At 46.1% G+C, this 17236-nt stretch overlaps 1 protein-coding gene across 5 annotated transcripts in view; it reads left to right on the top strand.

Moving 5' to 3' along the window:
- Positions 1 to 17236, top strand: part of Kiaa1549 (KIAA1549 ortholog) — a 140734-nt gene that overhangs the window by 74127 nt on the left and 49371 nt on the right. For all 5 annotated transcript variants that reach the window (XR_004121932.1, XM_031381571.1, XM_031381570.1 and 2 more), the window contains exons 6-10: positions 2921 to 3104; positions 4939 to 4998; positions 6098 to 6246; positions 10750 to 10927; positions 16669 to 16853. Coding sequence is in view for 4 of the 5 variants with exons in the window: in XM_031381571.1 (XP_031237431.1) it covers positions 2921 to 3104; positions 4939 to 4998; positions 6098 to 6246; positions 10750 to 10927; positions 16669 to 16853 (756 nt within the window). In the remaining variant the exon portion in view is untranslated. The remainder of the gene's footprint in view (positions 1 to 2920; positions 3105 to 4938; positions 4999 to 6097; positions 6247 to 10749; positions 10928 to 16668; positions 16854 to 17236) is intronic.

Raw genomic sequence — 17236 nt, 5'->3', positions numbered from 1 at the left:
CCCCCATGCACACATACACTGCAGGCCTCACAGTGCAGGTGAGAACACCCCCCATGCACACATACACCGCAGGCCTCACAGTGAGGGTGAGAACACCCTCCATGCACACATACACCGCAGGCCTCACAGTGAGGGTGAGAATACCCCCCATGCACACATACACCGCAGGCCTCACAGTGCAAGTGAGAACACCCCCCATGCACACATACAACGAAGGCAGAGCATTGTCCTCCACAGAAGTTTATTTAAGATGCACTCTCCTTGCTGGGTGTATTGTCACACAACTTACATCCCAACACTTGGGAGGCCAAGGCAGATGGACTTCTGTGAGTTCAAGGCCAGCCTGGTCTACAGAGTGAGCTTCAGGACAGTAAGGGCTACATGGTGAGATGCTCCTCCCGGGAGGAGGGGGGGAAGAAAAAGATGTGTCCTCCAGTGGAGGGTAGCCAGCTCATGTGGACCAGAGTTGACCTTTGGCAAGGTGTGGGATTACTGCAAATCAGGGCGTCAGAGTGAGTTGAAGAGAGATGGTTGTTTGTAGGCAAGCCAAGAATGTTCCACATAGAAATGCTATTAGCTGCACAGTCAGTGAGCCAGGGCCTGAACACACATTGCTTTTCCAACAGGTTGAGTAGCGTAGATCTGAAAGGCTTGGTGCTGGGTTGTTTGAAGTGACAGGGCTTTGGATTCATCTGGAATATGTTGCATAGACTTTACTCACTGGATTTCTCTGACCTGAAAATAGGAAATGACCCACAAGCTAGAGTTGTATGGGCCTCGGTACTATGCTCCAGAAGTTCTGGACTTTGGTGTACTTCAGTCTTCATTCCAGGGGCACTCTACCTGTGTCTGTGGGGCTCTTTGGGCTGCAACATCTCCGTCTAAACGTAGAGGATGATTCTTTGAATCAGCAGACTGGCTTTATGTGCATTCTGTTCAAATGGCTGGTGTTTTATGACCCCCTCCCCATTCTTTGTTCCATTCTGAAATGTCTGTTAACTCTAGATTTTGGCACTCCTCAATCCACTTTTTGTGCTTCTTAATTTTCCTCATGCACTAAGGAACTTTTCGTTCTTTCGTTTTGGAAAGTCTATCCTCCTTGTCACTAATTTTGTCTTCAGCTGTGTCCATTCATACTGAAATTTCTGAGCAGTCATTTCCCCCGTTGCTCTTTGTTCCTTTTTCATTATATTTTTCCTTTGCCATGACGTGAGAGAGTGGCCTTCAGGGTCTCTCAGGATACTAAGTAGGATTTTAAGAGGTTTTCTTCTATGTTGTTCTTACATGTCTGTTTTCTCTGAAATATTGCTTTGTATGCCTGTCTTTGTGCTTGGCTTTTGTGCTGTTTTTCTGTGTCTTGAGGCCCTGGGTTACTAGGTGGTTGGTTGGTGGTGAGGATGGAGAATGTAGTTAATTATAGATGCTGGCCTGGCTGTCCCTTTTGGCTATGGAGGTTGCTTGTGTGTCAGCCCCGTCTCCTGATGAGAGAATTTATGTGAGTTTGGGAGTTGGGTATCATGTACCAGAATACACCAAAGTGCAGGGTTCTGTCTACAGCACTGCACAGCCTGTGGTTAGAGACCTAGGCAGACTGGCCCTGCCCTGTGTCCCGCTCAGGAGGCTCTGCTCTGCGGATGGATCCCTGCTGAGTGTTTTCCAGGCACAGACTCCTCTCCTCTCCTTTTCAGCCCTCTTCTGTGTCTTGTATGCTCTGGTGTGCACTGGAGTTTATCAGGTCCTGCCCTCCTTGTGGACGGTCTTAACCCACAAGAGGCCTTTGGTCTCCTCTGGGAAGGGCTGTTTTCCTTAGATGCCAGTTCTTGGGGCTGTTCTAGGAGATGGCACTGCTGGTGGCTGTGTTGGCCTGAGTGTGGAGCTGGCAAGGAGGAGGAAAAAGAGGAGGAAGAGGAGGAGGAAGAAGAGGAAGAAGAGGAGGAGGGGGAGGAGGAAGAGGAAGAAGAGGAGGAAGAGGAAGAAGAGGAGGAGGAGGAAGAGGAGGAAGAGGAAGAAGAGGAGGAGGAGGAGGAAGAGGGAGAAGAAGAAGAAGAAGAGGAGGAGGAAGAGGAGATAGAGATGGAAGAGGAGGAGGAGGAAGAGGAGGAGGAAGAGGAAGAAGAGGAGGAGGAGGAAGAGGGAGAAGAAGAAGAAGAGGAGGAGGAAGAGGAGATAGAGGTGGAAGAGGAGAAGGAAGAAGAAGAGGAAGAGGAGGAAGAAGAGGAAGAAGAAGAAGAAGAAGGTGGCTCAGTTTACTCTTGGTGTGAAGTCTCTTAATTAGCTGTACTGATTCTTGCTCTGTAACCTACTTCTGGTGTCAGGTTCTCTACCCTCTCCCGGGGGCCATTCCAGGCCCTTGAGTGTGAATGAGGCTGTTTTAGCCTCTGCCTGTGTGTGTGTTTAGGGTCTTGGTTCTCTCTGTTCTGGTTTATTTCAGCACAGTTCTGTCCTTTCTCCGTCTTCTAAAATTTGACAGACCTCTGGTTTTCTTCCATTCTCTGTGCTGCGTGGATTTATTGCCCTTTGTTCGGTTTACTGTGATTTCTGTGGGATTTGGGGCTGGGGGGGGGAGGGGGGGACTCTATAAATGCTCACATTCAACTTTGTCGCTTAATGTAAAAAACATTTCCAGTAAACAGCATGTTTAAGATCTCACAGAAAGGGAATAAGGTTAGAAAATCAGCTCCCTTTCCTTTTAAATTTTACCTCCTTTTGAGTCAGCCTTGGAGACACGTGTAATTCCAGCACTCTGAGGCAAGATGTTCTAGGCCTGGGTAGTGTAGTGAGATAGCATCTTTAAAAACCAAAACAAGATAAAACATTCCTTCACTTTACCCACTTTGAAGAACACTGATCATGATAGATATCAGTTAGGCCTTCAGCTCCATGGTTATTCTAGAAGTGTTTTCTGGCTTCCCTCTTTCAGATTGTGAATGTCACCATTGCTTCTTCGAGGATGGCTCCCCGGAGGGGCCCAGTGAATATTATCTTTGCTGTTAAAGGCTCGCAAGGTTTTCTGAATGGGTCAGAGGTGAGCGATCTGCTGAGGAACCTGACGGTGGTGGAGTTCAGCTTCTACCTGGGGTACCCGGTGCTGCAGATCGCAGAGCGTGAGTACTTAGTGGCTCCTTAGGGGCCCCGGGAAAGGGGCTGCCAGCATTTTTTCTGGTGGATGTCTACTTTAAAATATTGCTAACTTTAAGAAGAGACTTGATTGTTCTAGAGTGCTTTGGGGCTCACAGTAAGCAGGGTCTGGACAGAGGATTTTTCTTACGCTCCAGCTTGCTCACGCATGGAAAGTCCCTTCCACAGTGTCCCATTGACCACAGCCAGTGGACACACACTGACATTGTGGCCCCCCCAGGGTCTTTAGGTTTATGGTAGGGCTCATGCTCCATGTTACACTCTTTGTGGTTTAAATGAGTGTTTAGTGCTATGTACCTGCCTTCATGTGTCAAACACAGTAGGTTCGCTGGGACTTTTACCCCACAGGACATATTTGACTATATACAGGTCCTGAATAAAATCAGGACTTGTCAAGCCCAGCCAGGGCGGGCACCAGAGCCCTTCTCTGCCCCTGTGCCTCCCCTTCCTGTTTGCTTTTGAGAATAGAGGGGCACTATATGTAAACAGTGTGCTGGTTTTAGAGAATGTGAGATTCTAGGAGAGCAGCTCTGTTTTCAAGGGAAAGGTGGCAAGGATGTTTAACTACAAAAAGGCAGTGGAAGTGGTTTTGGAGAAGTGGGGGCAGGGATTGGAACTTCCTGGGTCCTCACTTGGTGGTGCTTACACAATGATGTATTTCTCCAAACCTACGAAACTGGATGCCAAAAAAGTAGGCTTTATTGTGTATTAAGTTAAAAAAATAAAAAAAGTAATAAATGAAAACAAAACCTTACTTCCTGGTTGAGGCAATAAGGTTTCCAGGCAGTTGGGGAGAAGTGGGGGATGCTTACTTCAGAAAGCAGTACATTCTAGTTAAGGGAGAATTCTTTTTGAAAACAGACTAGCCAAATCTTTTTTTTTGAGACACTAGCTGTATCACTCACTGTCCTGGAACTCACTCTGTAGACCAAGCTGGCCTCGAACTCAGAGATCCACCTGCCTCTGCCTCCCGAGTGCTGGGATTAAAGGTGTGAGCCACCATTCCTAGCTTGACTCATGATTCCTAATGTTTTCAATATATTATTAATTAAATTAAGAATAAACTATAGAACGTGAAAATGCTGGGCTACAGAAATGGCTTAGTGATTATAACACATACATAATGCTCTTGCAGAGGGCCCAAGTTCAGTTCCCAGCAGTCACACTGTGGTTGCGTCTCCAGGAGCCCTGACACCCCCTTCTGGTCTCCCTGAGCACTTTCACTCATATGTGCATAAACCTACATAAAAACTCACACCCACACACCCACACATGATTAAAACTAAACCATAAAAGCATGCATATAGAAAAGTAAGTAGGAATGAAGCTATTTATATGCAACAGTTTTGATTTTGTACAATCTATATACATACAGCTAAAATAATAGGTGTCTGAGCAGGAGTCCACAGAGACAGCTCCCAGCAAGCCAAAACACGCTTCCCATTGTGCTGAGGCATTGCTGAGAAAGCCCTTGGCTCTGAAGAACACAGCTTGCAAATCCTTTGCTCTAGAACAACACACACGGGATGTTGCAGTGACCTTGTGTGATACAGCGGCCAGTGCTGAGGCTGCTCAAGCCCTAGGCTGCTGAAGCCCCTTTCTGCTCCTTCCTTCTACGGACAAGGTGCTCAGAAACTGGTTCCCGTCCACCTTCACACTTGCCGTATTTTGGTGTCTCCTAGAGTGCTCTTGTGCAGGAAGGACAATGTGTTATGCTTTACCTCACATTCTCAGAACACTTCCTCGCCAGTGAAAACATGTTTCTTACAGACGTTTCTCCCTCTCCCACTCTCCTTATAGCCTTCCAATACCCGCAGCTCAACTTATCTCAGTTACTGAAGTCCTCTTGGGTCAGAACAGGTATGTTCAACTTATGTAACGTTTGGAGAACTAGATAACATGAAGTCCGTGAGGGTATATGGGGGTTGACATGCCCCTACTGTTTCCCAAATTCGGGACAAGATGTACTTTAAATTCTTGGCAGAGAATGAACGAGAAATAGGATTCGATTTGGGCCATGGAAGTGTGTCCTGCTGGGTTATGGCACTGAAAGAGCTTTTTTTAAAATTCATACATCAACTCCAGGGCAGAGTCTACCTGAGCCCGCAGTCACCTGACCTGAGATAGGGTGGTGCTCAAAAGCAAGGGTATTTTTCTTCCAAAAGTGTTGTCTAGATGGATAAAGTAATCTGGGGCCCTGGGTTAGTTATTTAGACAGAGTTGGGCACATTCAAGTTGATATGGCCATAGAGCTTTAGATAGACTGAGGTCATAACATTTCAGTGCAAGGCTCTCTGACTTGGTCCTGGAACTCTGAGAGACAGTGACAGCAAGTCCTAGTGTGCAAGCAGCGAGTGGCCAATCCTAAGGAAAGAGTGTGTTTGAGTAGGGATAGACACCGTTTGTAGGGCTTAGCTCTTGCCAGTTGCAGTGGGCTTGGAGACCTTGTGTGGGTCAGCTCTTTGCACGTTGCATAGTGTCCATTTTCCAGACCTCAGAGTGTTGAACTGACTCGCCCAGAGATGGACCTCAGAGAGAATTGAAACCAGTTTGGCTGGAAGTGCTGTTGCCCCCATCCACCAAAGGATAAGCTGCCTTATCTGTTCAGATGCTCTTGTCTGATACAGATAGCAAGAAGAAAGCAGATCCCCTCTGTACAAGGGAGACTGTAAGTCCTTGTCCAAAGACAAGATAAGAACTCAAACTATCCCAGACTGACAGGACGCTTGTCTGATCTTAGGTAGATGCTCTGTATCTAGATCTCCCATAGCACTGAGTTCCTGGGCCTGCTTGTCTTCAGTTTGCTATGGACTAGGGCCACTTCAGGGACCTCTACCTGTTTTGGGATTAGTGTTTTGTGGTCCTCTTGTATGGATCTTTGCACATGCGCACACGTGCTGTGGCCGTCCCTGTCTGGGCTAACTTACTCTGAGTGTTTTGTGCTTCTTGCTGAACACAGTCCTTCTGGGTGTGGTGGAAAAGCAGTTCCAGAATGAAGTGTTTCCAGCCGAGATGGAGCGCAAACTGGCCCAGCTGCTCAGTGAGGTGCCCACCAGAAGACGCATGTGGCGGAGAGCCACTGTAGCTGCTGGGAACAGCGTGGTCCAGGTACTGCTCACCGAAGGAAGGAGGGCTGGGAGCGGAGCAGAAGCCCACTGGAAATCGGCTGTTTTTGTGCAAGTGGGGGAAATCCTGGTGTAAAATGACAGTATGACTAAATGTGGCAGCCTTGCGAGACAACTCAGAGTCCAGATAGAAACCTTGGCGATTGGTTGGCCTAGCCCTGGACTGCAAGGAGCAGAGTAGGAACTTACCACTGGGCTCCTGTATCATCATAAGGCTTTGGTTTTGAAGAGCAAATTTTTCACTTGCCAACAGCTGGTCTTGTTGTATCGCACCAATGGCATCTTAGAAAAGAGTCACTGATGGGGACAGTGGTCAGCAGACAGAGAGGGGTGTTTCTGCTCTCTGTTCAGGCATCTCATCCTCCCTGCATCTTGCCAGCCTGGATGTCTTTTGTTACCTCACATTGTCTTAACTCTGGGGACCAGGTAGACAGGCCACGGAAGCAAGTTTGTTTGAATTGGAAAATGACCTATTTAAAAAAAAAGACACATACTCACAGAACGTTGGAGGCGGGCTGTTACTTAATCCTGTCCCTGTGTGAATGGTGTGAATTTCTTTCTTTACCACTTACAGACTTGGAAGATCATAGAAAAATGGGGTTCACAGAACATTTCAGAAGCTCAAAACTGGGGTGAAACTCAGCAGTGAAGGGTGACTGGTGGACAGGAGAGAGGGCGCTGGTGTTGAGAATTAGATATGGAAGTGATGTGGGTGGACCAAGGTGCTAGTTTTGCTAGAAATAGCATCCGTGTCCCCCAATATCCTCACCAAATGCATCCCTCTCAGACTTGCTTGGTGTTCCCATCCAGAAACATGGTCTCTTAGGTTCCCAAGATAGTTCCCTTGCCAGATACACTCATACTAGGGAAGCTTACAAAGTACTAAGATTTTAAATATTTATTTATAATTATGTATAGGTGTGTAGGCATGTGTGCACATGAATAAAGGCACTTGTTGGGTGCCTCTGAAGCTGGAGTTAGGGTTGGCTGTGAGCCACCCAATATGGGTTCTAAGAATTGAACTCAGGTCTTCAAGAGCAGTACATGATCTTAACCACTGAGCCATATTTCCAGGCCAAAATATTAAGAAAATTTTAAAACCTGATAAATAGAAAAAGAAAGGAAAAAGCACTAATAAATACAATCATTAAATAAACAAACATACAGCAAATAAACATTAAAATGAATTATGAAGGTCTTACCTTATTTAGTAGCCTACGCCTCATACAGTTCAAGGGCTGAGTTTGTATATAAAGCAGCTACAGAGAAGAAATCTGGGTGGTCAGATATTAAATTGGATACACAAGTTCCTAAAGGTAAAAATATCACATCTGTGGGAGTCAACTAAGCCTTTATAGACCAGCGCCACCTGTCACATCGCTTAGAGGCCATTCTCTGTCTCTGCTCTCCCTTAACACGATGAAACATGTGTAATGATATAAAAGTCGTTGTGTACAAAAGTACCTGAAACTTATTTGTGACCATGAACACTGAACACGGTCTCATGAGATGGCACTTGCCACCAGGTCAGATGACCTAATTCAATTCTCAAGCGTCACATGATAGAAGGAGAGAACCAACTTCTACAGGTCATCCTCTTCCCCTGCTCAAGGAGGGCCAGCCTGGTCTACACAGACAGTTCCAGGCCTGCCTAGAGTGCAGAGTGAGACCTTGTTCCCCCTACTACAAAAATTAATAAAACACATAAGAAAATATTGAGTCAACAGAACTGTATAGGAATTATGGAACGGGTAAAAAGCAAGTCTTTATGTATTAGAATATTCTTCAGCCATTAAAAAAAAATTAGTCCTGTACAACCACTCTGGAAATCAGTTTGGCGGTTCCTCTGGAAATTGGACATAGTTCTATCAGAGGACCCAGCTATACCACTCCTGGGCATATACCCAGAAGATGCTCCAACATGTAATAAGGACACATGCTCTACTATGTTCATAGCAGCCTTATTTATAATAGCCAGAAACTGGAAACAACCCAGATGTCCCTCACCAGAGGAATGGATACAGAAAATGTGGTACATCTACACAATGGAGTACTACTCAGCTATTGAAAACAATGAAGTTATGAAATTCTTGGGGAAATGGATGGACCTGGAGAATATCATCCTGAGCGAGGTCACCCAATCACAAAAGAACACACATGGTATGCATTCTCTGATAAGTGGATATTAGCTTAGAAGATCGGAATACACAAAATACAAACCACAAACTATAAGAAATTCAAGAAGAAGGAAGACCAAAGTGAGGATACTTAGTTCCTTCTTAAAAGGGAGAACAAAATACCCATGGAAGGAGTTGTAGAGGCTAACTATGGAGCAGAGACTAAAGGAAGGACAATTCAGAGACTGCTTCACCTGGGAATCCTTCCCATATTCAGTCATCAAATCTAGACACTGTTGTGGATGCCAACAAGTGCTGGACGTCAGGAGCCTGAGATAGCTGTCTCCTGAGAGGCTCTGACAGTACCTGACTAATACAGAAGTAGAGGCTCACAACCATCCATTGGACTGAGTACAGGGTCCCCAATAAAGGAGCTAGAGAAAAGACCCAAGGAGCTGAAGGGTTTGCAGCCCCTTATGAGGAACAACAATATGAACTAACTAGTACCCTCAGAGCTCCCAGGGACTAAAACTCCAACCAAAGAGGACACATGGGGGGACTCATGGCTCCAGCAGCATGCATATAGCAGAAGATGGCCAAGTTGGTCATCAATGAGAGGAGAGAACCTTAGCCCTGTGAAGTTTCTATGCCCCAGTGTAGGGGAATGCCAGAGCCAGTAAGCAGGAGGGGGTGGGATGGTGAGCAGGGGGAGGAGGGAGGGAACAAGGGATTGTTTTAGTTTTTTCTTTTCTTATTTTATTTTCTTTTTCTTTTTTTGGAGGGGAACCTGGGAAAGGAGACATTGTAAATAAGAAAACATCTAATAAAAAAAAAATTAGTCCTAAAGAAATGTGCTCTGGGGGCCAAAGAGATGACTTAATAGTTAAGAGTACTGGCTGCTCTTCCAAAGGTCCTGAGTTCAATTCCCAGCAACCACATGGTGGCTTACAACCATCTGTAATGGGATCTAATGTACTCTTCTGTCATGCAGGTGTATATGCAGAACACACATACACATAAAATATATAAATACTGAAAAAGAAGAAAGGAAAAGAGATGTGTTCTGGTGAAAGACACTGGAGAGAGAGGGAGGGAGAGAAAGAGAGGGGGGGAAGGGGGAGAGAGGAGTAAGAAGAACAATCCTGATAGGAACAGAGAATTCACAGGAAATGCGCTCAAATCTTTAGAGAGGTTTTCTTTAATTGATTGAATTTCAAGAGGTTTTCACTTTATACGTTATAGTCTTTTACACATACTTTAAAAGTTTCTTCATTGGGCCATATAATTTGTATAAGGTGCACACACTTATAGTCACCCTAGTGGTTGACTGGGAGATACCTTATATATTGTGGTTCTTGATATAAATCCAATTAGCCACCATCTAGAAAGAGTGCTGGGATTAGACTATCTGATGGTTCCTTCCAGACTGGACAGCTTGCACAGTCTTTAATCAAAGTACCACTGCTGAGAATGGGACTTCTGTAAGAAGAAACTGTAGCTTCTAAACTCTGTATCTGTGGAGACAGATACAGTCTACTCAAGTTTTCTCTGGTTCTTGCATACTAATCCAAGGTAACCAGTGTGGTACAATGACAAGGGAGGACCAGGTGGCCTGGGAGCAGGTGTGGTTAGGAAGCTGACCTCAGAAGAGCAAGCAGGGGGCAACAAGTGAGCCCTCCCAGGACTGAGTGTCCTTGAAGCGTCAGAGGTTGGACCCTTCAAGTGAAATGCTTTGCTAATATGATGCCCTTTGTTTCAGATGCACAGGATTCTGGTTAGAGATAGGTTATCTCTGGTTGACTGATAGAAGCATAAATTCACAAGGTGCTTGGCATGCCCAGAGATGCTTTCAGCTATCACTTTGGGTGGCAAGGGGAAGGGACAGTGAGTACTGGTATGTAATGGACAGAGCCCGGGGATGTGGCTAACAATTCTGCAGTGACACCCATGTCAAAGAGCAAAGAATTCACTAGTTCTACACATCAGTAGAGCTAAGCAGGACATTTGAGTAGACTCAGGAAGAGGTCAAGTAGAACCACCTAGGGGAAAGCAGTACACTCTCATGACATGGTGTGTTTGTCCCTTACCATTTCAGGCTGTCTAGTGCTGCTCTGCGCTTGTATTTGGCCCCTTCGTCTCAAAGAAAACATTAAATCAAACATAGTACAGCTGCTATTCTACACAGAGCAGCTTTCATTGTAACACTTGCCACCAGCAGAGGACATCCTGCAACTCCAGATGTGGTAGTGAGCTTTTTAAGAGAGCTGGGACAAACCTCAAGTCACACACTAGGGACCATTATGTAACCCCAACAGGGGCATCTGGCACTTTGGGCTTCCCTGATGCTGATGGACTCTGTGCTCTCGAAGGTGGTGAACGTGTCCAGGCTGGAGGGAGATGATAATCCGGTGCAGCTCATCTACTTTGTGGAAAATCAAGATGGAGAGAGACTCAGTGCAGTCAAGTCTTCAGATCTTATCAACAAGGTAGATCTCCAGAGGGCAGCCATCATCCTGGGGTACCGGATTCAAGGCGCCATTGCACAGCGTAAGTCTGAGAGTTTTATCCTGCTAGCCATGCTGGGGTCCAAAGCCACTTGTGTTCAGATAGTGAACTCGGAACTACAGCATCTGACCTGTGCTGGTTGTTGATGTCCATTTGCTGAGACTTTGCTGTGTATTTCTTAAGTTTATTTATTATTACTCTGTGTGCATGTTTTGTGTGTACATGTGTGTACATGTGTGTGTACATATGTGTGTACATGTGTGTGTGTACATGGTGCATGTGTGGAGATCAGAGGACAACTTTGTAGAGTCGGTTTTTTCCTTCCATCTTTACGGGGTTCTGGGGTCCAAGCTCCAGCCATCAGGCTTGCGTGACAAGTACTTCACTTGCTGAGACCTTTTTTATTTTCATTTCCATCTGTGTGACCATGGCCTTGCTGTCTTTTTCCTACCTCACACCTCATTTTCATGGAGTTGCTAGTGAGTCACAGAGCCTTATATCAACATGAACATCCTTTTCCCTACCCCATTACCAGTTTTCATTTAAAAATCCATCGTAGGCAAAATAAAGTACCTATTCTGTTTCTATTCCAAAACCTTCCATGTCCCGCCCTGCATGTTGGTGGGGACGGTGAGTCAGTCAGGAAGCTGGGAGCTGCCCTCTAGGCTGACTGGCTTCCTTGGGGTCTTGCAACACAAAGGAGTCCCTTGATCCTTACTCTCTGTTCAGTCCCGTTTCTCCGTCACCTCGCCTCACACTGCTCTAGTTAGAAAGATGCGTTTGATATTTCTTATTATTATTGGAAGGCACTTGGCCCTCTGGCTGTGACTGCTCCCAGGTTTTGGGTGTCTATTTGAAATGAAGAAAAAGGGAGCAGCATGGAGAATCTTAACTCTCTACATATGATTTTACAAGTGGACTGCCTCCTTAGTGTGTGTTCCCCTCCGTGATCCAGAGCTGTCCTTCACAATATGACATCAGAGAATCCTGAAGAACTTTACTGAGGACAGGGAGGAGGCAAAGGGAGGGTTGTTTGTTTGTTTGTGTGTTTATTTTATCAGTATGTTTATTCAAAAACATAGACTTAGCCGGGCATTGGTGGCACACACCTTTAATCCCATGACTTGGGAGGCAGAGGCAGGTGGATTTCCAAGTTTGAGGCCAGCCTGGTCTACAGAGTGAATTCCAGGACAGCCAAGGCTACACAGAGAAACCCTGTCTCAAGAACCAACCAACCAACCAAAAAAACCCAAAAAAACCAAAACATAGACTTAGGGACCTGTGCTTAAATGCTATTGTGACATTGTGCCCCACACGATGCAGAGATGCAATCAGAAATGACCACTAAGACAGTCTCATTCCACACATGACTTTACAGTTAACACTCATAAGAAAGTAGAGTCGGCATGCTTGACAGTTCCATCAGCGCTCACAGAGCCCCGGCACGACTGTCAGAAGGGCGTGCTGTGTGCTTCTCACATAGCTTTGTATTTCAATTATGAAGGTCGGTTACACAGCCTGACTCATCTCTAGTCAGTACAACTTTTATGTCCACTCAATCCATCACAACTTTCTGGATGAAATCACTGGAGATGTGGAAGGAGAAACTGTGGCCAGCTTCTTTGTATTAGGCATACTGTGTGACTCTCGGTCTTTATATACTATCTGGTTTCTTCCATGTAAATGGAGTGATGGGGCTGGAGAGATGGCTCAGTGGCTCTGAACACTGGCTGCTTTTGCAGAGGACCTGGGTTCAGTTCACAGCACCCACATGGCAGCTCATGACCACCATAATTCTAGATCCAGGGGGATCTGACAACCTCTTCTGGTTTCTGCAGGTACCAAAAACACACAGTTCACATTCGTACATCTAGGCAAACAATTATATATACAAAATAAGAGTAAGTACATAAGATAAATGGAGTGACTCTAGCAGAGCCATGTGGATGAGGAAGTTCCATGTAGAGGTGATCCCACCCCCAGGCATCTTCTACTTGTGTCCTTCAGGTCCCACTTCTGGAAAACTGCTGCCCTGTTATGCCAGCTTTCAGCTGTTGCGCCCTGATCTCCACACTATAATCCACAGTGCAGCTCTAAACTCTTTTCTTTTTAAGATTTTAATTTTATTTATATGTATTGGTATTTTACCTATACAGATAGCTGTGCTCCACCTATGTGTAGTGCCCAGAGGTCAGAAGAGGGCATTAGGTCCACTGAGACTGGACTTGCAGTGGGTTGTGAGCCACCATGTGGGTGTTGGGAATCAAACTCAAGTCCTCTGGAAAAGCAGTTCTTAAATGAATGATAAGAAGGTTTAGAGGAAAGGTTTGCTGTTTAGAGGAAAAGGCCTTAGGCTACGTCAGTCCTTGTCCATAGGGCTAACCTGCGTGAGGGCTGCTGTGTGCACTTTTCTCATCTGATGGACAGTGGTGGAAGAGATGAAGTGGTAGCCATTAGTAGGCTCCTCGGTGTGCTTGAGGGATCACTGTAGAGTGGGTTCTGTTTCAGGTCAATGAGTAGGTAAATGAAAAGCACTTCCTAACATTGCATCCAAAGCCTGAGGCGGATGGAAGAGCTGCCTCCCTCCATGCTGTCTACAAAGGCTGATTTTAAGAGGATCTAAGCACCATTTTGTTGGGGCAGGCAGGGAGTTAGGAAATGATGGGGTGCAGATTATCATATACTGGCCATTAGCTAGCAAGCTTCTCAGGCGCTTGTCACAGCCTACAAAGTCACACGATCAACCAGTTACACGGTCAACCGGTCACATGATCAACCAGTTACATGATCAACCGGTCACATGATCAACCAACCAGTCACACGATCAACCAGTCACACAATCAGACGGTGCTGGCTCTTCATTAGATAGTGGGAAATCCACAAGCAGCTTCTAACTGGCCCCAGAGCTAAATATGATCCAAAGGTAGGAAGACTGGGTGAGATACTTTTTCTGCTCCAAAGGGCAGAGCAGGCAATGTGACAACCCTGAAATCTGGTGAGCTGTTTCTCCCATCTAAAACACACATCCTGACTTGAACCACACGCATGCTGTGCCACCCCCAACAAGTTCACTAATGTGTGAACCTGCACGGGTGGCTCCAGGCCTGTGGGCACAGTAGAGTTTCTGCAGCTTAGCTAGCCCTCACAGTAAATTCTGCACAGCACACGCAAATATTGCCAACCCTCAGGAAAAGCCATGGAGAGCAAATACCCAGGGTGGTCATGTTTCTCTGGCCTGCCTCCCTTCCCTTCTCAGGGCGTTCTTCATTTTCCTTTCATTAAAAGCTTACTTTATCCTTGCTCTTGCTCCCTGTCCTTCCTCGCCCATGCAGTGGCCTGACTTGAGTCACCTGACCTGAGAACTGAGAAGAATATCAGTTCTCTCAGTTCTTCCATGGAGCTGTCACCATGCCCATTTGTTCTTGGGCAAAATGAGCTATTAATGTAAATTCCATCCAGGCCACATTTTAAAACACAGCCCTGTTCCCTCCCTGTTTAACTTCTCTAAGACTCTTTTAGTTGGGGTTAGAGACATAGCTCAGTGGTTAAGAGCACTGGCTGCTCTTCCAGAGGACCTGGGTTAGATTCACAGCACCTACATGGCAGCTCACAACCTCCTATAACTCTAGTTCCAGAGGGTAGGACACCCTCGTCTGGCCTCTGTGTGCAGTGCACATATGTGGTACATAGACATGTGTAGGCAAAGTCCAGTGTGTGTGTGTGTGTGTGTGTGTGTGTGTGTGAATATATTTTTGTGTGTATACATGTATATAAGGATCAACAAGGAACACAGAGGACATAGGGCAGAGGACCAGTTAGTGGAGGAAACAGGAGATGGATGCGAACAGAAGTGTCCAGGCAGGGTCATCTGAGCTGTGACAGATGAGAGGTAGCTGTGAGTGCGGACAGGTGAGTCCAAAAGAGTTACAGTTTACTGTAATATCATCTATAATTATACCTATTACCTTTAATAAAGCAGTTTCCATTAAGACCCATGTTCCAAGGGTTCAAAGGAGGTCATGGATGGGGAAGACGGCACCCCAACATCACATGTTCAGACTTCAGTTTTCCCAATAAACACTCCCTTTAGTTAAACCCAAGAGTTCTCTTTATCATTTAAAAAACGTGTTAAAACACATGTATTAGAGGAGAGGGAAGGGAACAGTGATATAATCTCAAAATCAGAAGAAGAGCTTCCGTGTGTAGCATTATTGATCTTTTCAAAACCTTCTTGACACATGTGAACAGGTGACACCTATGAACTCAGTGTTTGCAGCCACCTCTGTTCTCCATTTCCAGAGCTTGTCGTCGTTCCAGGCAGAAGCCCTGCCCCCTTGGGTACTATCCCTCATTTGCCCCCAGGTCCTGGCAGCCACTGTTTTTCTTCCTGTCTATAAATTCAACTGTTCTAGGTACCTGGTATGACGTTTATCCTCTTGTGTCTGGCTTCTTTCGTGTGTCCTGTTTCCAAAGTTCATTCTAGTTGTGGCTGTTTTGAGATTACCCTCTTCTGTGTTCGTGTGGGAGGCAGGTAGTCTACTCTACCACTCTCCACCCAGTTTCTTTGAGGTAGGGCCTCTCACTGAGCCTGAACCTAGGCTAGTGGCTGGCCCTCAAGCCACAGCCATCCTGTCTCTGCCCCGCCTGGTGCAGGGGTTACAGGTGGAGTGTAACTGTGCCTCTCTTTGACATGGCTGCTAGGGCCTTGAATTCAGGTCCTCCAGTTTATACAGCCAGTATCCTTACCTGGTGAGCCATCTCCACAGTGCCCCACTTCCTATTTAAAAGCTCAATAGTGCCAAGCAGTGGTGGCACACACCTTTAATCCTAGCACTTGGGAGGCAGAGGCAGGTAGATTTCTGAGTTCGAGGCCAGCCTGGTCTACAGAGTGAGTTCTAGGACAGCCAGGGGTATACAGAGAAACCCTGTCTCAAAAAAACAAAATAAATAAATAAATAATTAAATAAAAACTGAATAGTACTCTACTGTGTAGATGTACCTCAGCAGGTTTACCCACTCACCTGCTTATGGGTTTGGGCTTTCCCACCATGACTATTGTGATCCATGCAACTATGAATGGTATCATCTCTTTGAGATTTCAGATGCTGACATGAATGTGGTCAGCCGCCTTTGTTCTTGTGCTGTAGCTCATTGGCAGTTGTATCTGCTATAGAGTTCCAACAGCAGATATCATTACTTGGGGATTTATTTCTTGGTAGTTTTTCTTCCCACCATTAAAACCAGTGCACCTTGAGGGGTTTTGTCTGCTTGTTCATCAGCATACCTTGCCCTTAGAATGGTGTCTGACACTGTTAATAAACATTTGTAAGTATGTAGAGAGAGGGAGGAGGGAGTTGGCAGGCGTAGGGAAGAGCCTCCTTCCCTACTCCAAGTTCTAGCTCATGTTCTAGAAACCTGGTGGGTCATTCCTGCCCCTTTGGGTATGGTGTTCACAGCTGGGTCTTGAACTCACAGCTTCTTTTCTCACATTTGAAGAGAGAACCATTTGAGTGAGGTCATATAGACCATTTTATGAGATGTTATAGACTGAGAATTTTAAACCAGGAGACTGGAATCAGCCAAGCTTTTGCCCTTAGACAGATAGATATGTATCAATGTGATCCCTGGTTTGTTCCTTGTGTGATGTTCAAATGTGCCTGGTTGCTTTCCCGTCTGGAGCCGTCTGGCGAGCCCCCTGAGTCTCCAGAGGGAGTTACATTCTGTCCCGTCCGTGAGTGAAGAGCGTGCTGCTGAGAGACTTTCTCCCATCTGCTCCTCTGCAGCTGTGGACAGGGTGAAGAGGCCATCCCCGGAGTCACAGAGCAGCAACCTGTGGGTCGTGGTTGGCGTGGTCATTCCTGTGCTGGTGGTCACTGTAATTGTTGTCATCCTCTACTGGAAGCTGTGCCGCACAGACAAGCTAGACTTCCAGCCTGACACGGTGGCCAACATACAGCAGCGGCAGAAGGTAAGCTCCCACCGAGTCCGCACGAGCATCCTTATGGGCCAGAGGCAGGTCCAGGCTCGGATGCTGAAAGACAGGGGAAGACCATTGAAAGAACTCTCTAGTCTATTGGCGGTGTCCTCTTGTCCTCACATGTATTTACCGCAGTTGCAATTCTCTGTATTAGTAAAACATCCCAGGAACAAGAGCTGTAAAAGCCCTTTATAAAGTGAGCCTGAGGACCATCAGTTTATTGTTGAGAGCTCAGTGGAAGACCAGTTCATTCTGTGGATGAGTTGCAGTCTGTTCACTTGGGCTGTTTTCAGAGAGTAGTGGCTGTGCAGGTTCCCTTAGATCTCTCCTCATGCACAGGTGTGTGGGTGGGTGGGTGTGGGTATGTGTGCGCA

This window comes from Mastomys coucha, unplaced genomic scaffold (assembly GCF_008632895.1).
Source record: "Mastomys coucha isolate ucsf_1 unplaced genomic scaffold, UCSF_Mcou_1 pScaffold20, whole genome shotgun sequence".
Taxonomy (NCBI): Eukaryota; Metazoa; Chordata; class Mammalia; order Rodentia; family Muridae; genus Mastomys; species Mastomys coucha.
This window is presented reverse-complemented; position numbering and strand designations above follow the sequence as displayed.